Raw genomic sequence first — 7,478 nt, 5'->3', positions numbered from 1 at the left:
CTTTTAAAAATGTTCTCATTTAGAGGGACTAAGTGGGCACATTTCTAAAAGTAGAGGGACTGGTTGGGAGCATTTTTAATTAAGTGGGCACATTTTCAAAAGTAGAGGGACTAGTCGGGAGCATTTCTGAGTAGAGGGACCAAAAGAGAAGAGAGGAAAAAGTAGAGGGACCAACTAGGGTATTATACCTACATTTTTTTTGTGTTGGTACCAAATGCCGAAATTTCAACTTTTCAAATTAATATGATTTTAACAGTGGGCCAATACCATTGATCAAACATCATTTTTAGTTTCTACCCTGTTTTATTTAAATAAAACATTTGATTTATCTGATTTTTTTAAAAATAAAAAATAAACCTGAGCCAAACCTGGCTGGTATAGGGGTGTAAATGAGGCAAGCTACTCATGAGCTACTCAAGATTGGTTAGGTTAGTGCTCGAATTCGATTCGATTTTTCACGAGCTGAGCCGAGCTCGAGCTGCTCGTTTATGTTGTCGAGTTGAGCTCGAACCCAAACATACTCAGCTCATGAGACTCGCGGTCTAAACGAGTTTATATATATAATATTAAATTATTTATATATTAATTACAAAAATATATAATTATATAATTATATTAAATTACATACATTATATATATATATATATATTATCCTAACTCGAGCTTAAACGGCCGAGCTCGAGTTACTTGAGATTTTCAGTGAGCCGAGCTCGAGCACAAAAAAAATGGCTCGAGCAGAGCTCGAACCTTCGAATAATATACTCGAGCCGAGTAATACTTGGCTCGGCTCGTTTAAAGCTCTAGCTGGGTAATGTAGCCCAAAAACATAAGTGAGGCCCACCAATTTTCCAGACTAAACGACATACTACGAAAATGTGGCCAATCATTAGATGCCACGTCAAATAAGTGGCTTAAAATGGTGGCTTTGTAAGTCCGTTCTTTGAACAAAGGAGAGAACCTCAAGAGCTGAAAAAACAAGGAACTTCCCAAAACCCTAATTTTTGTATTTCAAAATCGATCTAGAATTGGGGAAAGAATCCCTTGCGAATTCCTGAGAGAAGCTCTCAATCTCTTCCAATCTCCATTCCAGATTTCTCTTTCGCCTTCCCGATGTCTTCCGCCGCGACCTCCGCCACCCAACGAGGCCAGGCACGCACCGCCGACTCTGGTTTTTGAATCTTTTTTGTTTTCCTTTTTATGATGATTTGTGGTTTTTTGGGTTTTAGGTGGATTTGATCGATTTCGTGGATTGGAGTGGGGTGGAGTGCCTCAATCAGAGCAGCAGTCACTCCCTTGTAAATGCCATGAAGCAGGTGAGGCTGTGGGATGGTGTTGTTCTTTCATGATCCATTTGCTCTTGATTTCAGCTTTGATTTTGTTGTATGTGGGTTGTAGGGTTACAGAGATGATGATGGGTTGCACTTGGAGAGTGACTCCGACGAGCAGCTCCTGATTTATGTCCCTTTCACACAAGTGATCAAATTGCATTCGATTCTGATCAATGGTCCTGAAGATGAAGGTGACACCAAATTTCAGTTTTTTTTTTAATTATTGTTATTAGTCTTTTATTCATATGTGCTGTGGCTCCTGAAGAGTTTAGTGTTGGTTTGAGTTGATTTTTACATGTCCGAGTATGTTATCTTGCAAATAAAAAAATATTTAAGTAAATATTGATGTACATTACTTATTATTTTGACACGAGCATCATGAGTGTCTTTGCATGTATTTATGCTGCACTTTAATTTTATCATGAGTGTCTTTGCATGTATTATGACAATTGCTTATTGTACAATTGGACCAGCTAGAAATTTAAACTTAGATTATTTTCTACCTGAACATAAATTAGTTTTGCTGTTTAATTATAGTTGAGCTTCAAGATTCTCATGTGAGCTTGTTGATGTAAAATATTTTATACCTGAAAGTGCAGATTAAAGGAGTTAATTGATTAATTGCGCCAATTGGTTTTGGCTGGATCAGGGCCTTGGATTTAGTGCTTGAGCTGAGCTCAAGCCCATAAAACTCTGGCTTGAATTGATTTTATGAAAATTCCAATGGTTTTGTTTTCTTGTTTCGCCTAACTTGATAGATGTCTTGTACAAATAGTCAAGCTTAGTAATTAGAGAGAGCAAACTTACTTAAGGGGAGGGATGCCTAACCCACTACTTTTTTAATTTACCTTTAATTACAGGGAAGAAGCTCGGGTTGCAATCATTTGATAGGTTGTTTTTAGAAGAGTTGTTGGCTGCTTATTAGCTGATTTTTATTTTATTTTATTGTTGGCTAATTATCTTCTGATTGACTCTAAGCCCGGGTGTCCATGGTTTGACGTTTAGTGCTTTGTCTTAGTGTGTGTGTGAGAGAGAGAGAGAGAGAGAGAGAGAGAGAGAGAGAGAGAGAGAGAGAGACCTGAAATTGAAGATATCTTGAATATGATTGTTGCCATTCTAGCAGCTGTCTACATAAAAATGAGGCATCTTTTTGAGAGAGAGAGAGAGAGAGAGAGAGAGACCTGAAATTGAAGATATCTTGAATATGATTGTTGCCATTCTAGCAGCTGTGTACATAAAAATGAGGCATCTTTTGAGTAAATCAAAGGGAAGAATGGAATGAATTGAATTTTGTTCTGAAAATCATAACGTTCTTTGTACCACATAAATCCTGTTTTAGGTTAGAAGCATATGGTAAAAGTTTGGACTTTGGATTTATAAAATATCAACTTTTGATATTAATCAAGAGGAGAGCTATGCTTATGTAACCTCATTAGTGCACGACATATCTCAACATAGTCATAAAGCTTGGAAGTTATGGCCTCTTTAAATAGGAAAGAGAAATAACATAGAACAGATCTTTCTACAAAATCATTTCCTTATTTAGAGGAATTTGAATGAATTACACAAGGGATACTAAAATAAAAAAAGGAAGTTAAATCTTCTTTTCTAATTCTACTCTCCCTATTTGATCAGCCCTCCCTGTAAGATTATACCTTGCTAGAGATTTCTTATTGTTCTTTCTTATATTAAGTTTTTTAAATTAACTAAATCTTTTACTTGGGAAAATCTTATGATTGGTTAATATCAAATATTGATCTTAATTAGGCTTGCCTTGTCTGTTGGAAGCGCTAATATTGTTATATATCTGCTTGTGTGTTATGGGAAGTGTGTGAAAGTCAAATTTGTCATTCTTTTTCCATTAATAGAGGCTGCTTGAAAAATTCAGTCAATGCTAGAATTATGTTTGATGCTCATCTGTTACGGGGGTAGGGCAATGGAGGTAAGCTTAGGAAATTTGAAATCATTTTGGAGGGAGAACGCTTGATCATACTTTGACTTAATTAATACTAATCAAAATAAATATTTTAAGATTAAAAAATAATTTCTAATTAATAATATTTATTATTAATATTGATATTATTATTAATATATATTTTAGAATTAATTATTAGTTATATTTATTTCAATAATAAAATTGGTGGGGGTAACTTTTAGTGTTTGATTGGAATTGTGGGGTACCTTGTGGTAACTGGTAACCCCATTGCTAAACAGAGCATTAGGGAATTCATGGTAAGACTCTGCATCACGTAACAACCTGGTGCTATGTGGTTATCATGGTAGTTTTTCTGGTAGAAATTTGTATTTTCATTGTAACATCATTTCCCATGTTCTAGTAAATTTATGAAATGGAAGATACAGTTCATTAGTAAAGAAAGAAAAATATTATGCTTCCATAAAAGATGTCTTGATCCTAACATGAAGTTTCGTTATGTATTTGTTGCACGCCCCTTTGCATTTAACATGCTGTAGCGGTTTAATGTCATCAAACCAGTTCAGTTAATAATTAGCTGATTGCCACTCCTTTTAGAATGTAGACTATACTTAATGGTTTCTTATTAAAGTTATGTAAGTATATCAAGTGCAACAGAAATCTGATGGCAATATGTCCAGTGCCTGTGACAATTCTTTTTGAGTTTGTCGTAATAGAAACTTTTCATGCTGAGATCTTTCCGCATCCTGATTGTTCGTAGCTTCTTGTTCCCATTTTGTTTAAAATCTGACTCTTGATGTCCGTCTGTAAATTTTAATTGATATTGGCAGGTCCAAGGAATCTGAAACTTTTTGCAAACAAAGAAAATATGGGTTTCAGGTATGCTATTTGTAGCTTGAGGATAGCTATTTCATATTCCCTAATTTTGTGGTAAGTACCATTCACATTGATAATGCAACATTTTTCTAATTGTTCCAGTGATGTTAATGAGTACCCACCAAGTGACTCAATTGTTCTTTCCCCAGAAAACCTTAAGGTAAAATAAATCATTGTATTTATCTTATGCTTTTGTATGTATATATATATCTATATATATATATTAATATCCTGTCAATAGTAGAAACTTGAAATTAATTTATATCCTTTCATTGTTTGAGATATGGTATCTACAACTCGAGTTATAATCTGCATTGTTTGATTTATAGGGAAAGCCTGTTATTGTAAAGTATGTCAAGTTTCAGAGTGTTCGCAGGTTTGCATAGTTTTTCTTTGGTTGTTGCTTTCAATTGATTTGCTTTTATTGATGCGGCCAGTATGATGATGTGATTAATTTATTCAAATGTATTTATCAGTTTGACAATTTTTGTTGAGAACAACCAAGGTGGAAATGACATATCTAAGGTTCACAAGATCATCCTTTATGGAACAACGTAAGTGAATTTCTGATAGGTTGCTTGCACCTTTTTCTATTTAATTTCTTTTGCTTAGTTTGAGCCTTTTTGTTTTAATTTTTTTATTCTGGAATATGCCTTTGTATAGAGCACATTAATTGGTGACAATAATCTAGTGTGGTTATTGATAGGTTATTACTTTCTGAGTTCCTATTAATGATATTTTATTGGCTTCTTAGTGGCCTGAGGCTGTTGGCATATCATTCTTGTTACTAATTGGCTTTTAATTTGATTATGTTCAACTTCTTAACAACAATCATGCCAAATTATTCACAAAATATTTTTAAAAATTTTAAAATTTAAATTTATTTGATTAAATTTGACTTTTAGATGAGATGACAAGAAAGTAGAAAATGCAAATTCTTCATAAAATTGTTTTTTGTAAATAGGAGAATTCAATCCATGACCTCTTTTAGAGTACTACCAACTGTGATGCCATGAAGGTATAGTTATATAGGTAACATTAGTTACACATAAGACAAATACTATACTCCAACTTGAAAAATAAACCCAAACCAAACATCAATAGGACTAGTTTGGATTTGGTTTTGGTGAACAAAATTTCATACGTGATAACTTCAATGCGGGTTGAAAATTCACCATAAATTGAGCCAAACCAACCCATCAGCGACCCTAGATCTGTGGCTTTGAGTTATTTGGATTAGTGTTTCTGTAGGCATATTTTCATTTGTTTAATCCTTAATTTGAGTAGTTTATTGTTCAAAGGCGACCTTTTCTTGAGGATTGATGTCCTTGGGCGGCTGGGCCATTTTTCTTTATATTGACAATCTAGGGGTTACTTCCAGATTTGCTATTATTTACTAAGATTTATGTTATAAATAGAATCTGAGCTCTCATGACAACGGCCAATACATGGTACTCTTTATTTATGAAATCCTTTTTGGTAAGATTTATTATCGTCTTTCTGGTAACCTAGAGGGCTTGAAATATATATATATTTTTTTAAAGATCCTTTTGGAAATTTGAGCAATACACAAGACTTTTTATTTCTAAAATCCAAGAAATTAATCGACATCAATTGACAAGAGTGAAAGCACCAAGCATACTAGATGGATATTCTTAAATAGCTCTCTCCAGAAGTTTGAAACCTGTCAATGGTCTAGGCTTGGATTAGCAAATTTGGCAGTTCCCTTGTAAGTGCCTAAAGCCAACCACCCACTTGATTGGTCAGTTCTTAAATGCTATCACATTTTTGTCTTTTGGTTTTATCAAACTACTCTATCCAGGTTTGGTATTATTATATTGTTTTGGTTGCAGACTTGTGGTGGTTTATACAGTAAATGATGTGGTAGATAAAGTTTTTAGTTGTAATTATTTAAATTATTATAAATATGCAGTTCATATCTGTACAGTGCCTCTTAGAAGCTTGAATCAGCTTTATTTATAGTATACCCCTATTCAATTAACTTGATGGTGCCTTTATTATCAGTTTTTGTTCAATTTGTATCGAAGAACACTTTGAATTCTATTTGTTTTATATAGGTGAACTCTTTCATCTGTTTCCTTCTTCCAACTGACTGAGTGCCATATATATAAATATTTCATTTTTGGACTATCGCTATCCTTGGTTTTCTTACCTATAGTTTGGGCACTAGCTAGCATAATCTTAATGCAGACTTTAATGTGTCTTACTTCCTTGGATAATTGGCAATGCATGGAAATAATTCCGAGTTGTTTGTACAAACTTGGGTTACCAAATAGAGTTCCTATCCCATTCATAGCCATTAATCTTTTCTTAAAATGACCAGCATTACATTTTTAAATAACTTGAACTGTAATCAGTGAGTTGAGACTGAGTAGTCTATTTTGTAAAATTAGTTTGTTCAAATGTCATTATGTGATAATTATTCCTTGGTCCTTGCTACTATTAGCTCATGAGATTGGCGGTTCCTGCTGTAATTCCTTGCTACTGTACTTATGAATAATCCCAAAGGATGATAATTAACCACATAGGTATCTTGCTCTTGGTTACAAATGTAGGAAGTAGGACAACACCCTGTTGATCTCTTGTCAGATGACTGTCCTAACAATACCAAAAATAGAAACAAGCAAAAATGTTGTTGAGTTATTCCATTTTACCTGGTTCATAGTGTTCCTGTCTCAACAAGGCTTCTTTGTCATGCTAATTCTAGTTCTTCCCTCAACTTTGATCTTTTGCTCATTTCCAACAAAAAAAAACATAATTTATTTCTTCCTTAAACCAATGAGTAATTCACATAATGTTTGTGAATGCAGGGTGGACACCACCAACATGAAGGACTTGAAGAAAATTGAAGATCATTGAAGCCAATACAACCATATCTCCATCCTTTTTTTACTTTTTCTTTCCAATAGTAAATTGGAATGATATTGAATACTGTTTACTAAATTTTGGACTCTCACATGAAATTCTTGCAAAATCAGAGAATGTACTGGTCCCCTTGTCATAAATCAGTCTTTTGTACTGTGACAACTTGATGTTGATTTGATCACATGATTCACATGTCATTTCTGACATCATTTAGCTTCTATTTATGTTTCTAATGAGTTTTTTTTTTTAAAGGAAATTTCTTGTTTTACAATGGCTCTATTATTACTTCAATATTTGTTTTCATGACATGGGCATGTTGTAATTTTTATAGATAATGCTGGTTATACTTGATCATGAAAATAATCAAAATATTCCGGGATTGAGTTGAATTATTTATATATATATATATATATATATTTTTAATCCACAAAGAAGTATTGGTTTGGTTAAATAAA

At 33.4% G+C, this 7,478-nt stretch overlaps 1 protein-coding gene across 1 annotated transcript; it reads left to right on the top strand.

Annotated features, from left to right (window-relative positions):
• The first annotated feature begins 956 nt into the window (after positions 1-956).
• LOC120278211 (PITH domain-containing protein At3g04780) lies at positions 957-7,232 on the top strand. The gene is made up of 8 exons (XM_039285156.1): positions 957-1,149; positions 1,227-1,313; positions 1,396-1,519; positions 4,092-4,140; positions 4,240-4,297; positions 4,467-4,513; positions 4,614-4,691; positions 6,969-7,232. The coding sequence occupies exons 1-8, from the start codon at positions 1,111-1,113 to the stop codon at positions 7,015-7,017; spliced, it is 531 nt and encodes a 176-aa protein (XP_039141090.1). The 5' UTR covers positions 957-1,110; the 3' UTR covers positions 7,018-7,232.
• The last annotated feature ends 246 nt before the right edge of the window (positions 7,233-7,478 follow it).

This window comes from Dioscorea cayenensis, chromosome 15 (assembly GCF_009730915.1).
Source record: "Dioscorea cayenensis subsp. rotundata cultivar TDr96_F1 chromosome 15, TDr96_F1_v2_PseudoChromosome.rev07_lg8_w22 25.fasta, whole genome shotgun sequence".
NCBI lineage: Eukaryota > Viridiplantae > Streptophyta > Magnoliopsida > Dioscoreales > Dioscoreaceae > Dioscorea > Dioscorea cayenensis.
The sequence above is the reverse complement of the archived record's forward strand: the minus strand, read 5'-3'. Positions and strand labels throughout refer to the sequence as shown.

Excerpts from the sequence above, each read along its gene's own strand:
- LOC120278211 (XM_039285156.1), top strand. The coding sequence starts at position 1,111 with ATGTCTTCCGCCGCGACCTCCGCCACCCAACGAGGCCAG. Across the intron at positions 4,298-4,466 it reads TTTCCCCAGAAAACCTTAAG|GGAAAGCCTGTTATTGTAAA; the intron begins GTAAAATAAATC and ends TTTGATTTATAG. Across the intron at positions 4,692-6,968 it reads ATCATCCTTTATGGAACAAC|GGTGGACACCACCAACATGA; the intron begins GTAAGTGAATTT and ends TTGTGAATGCAG.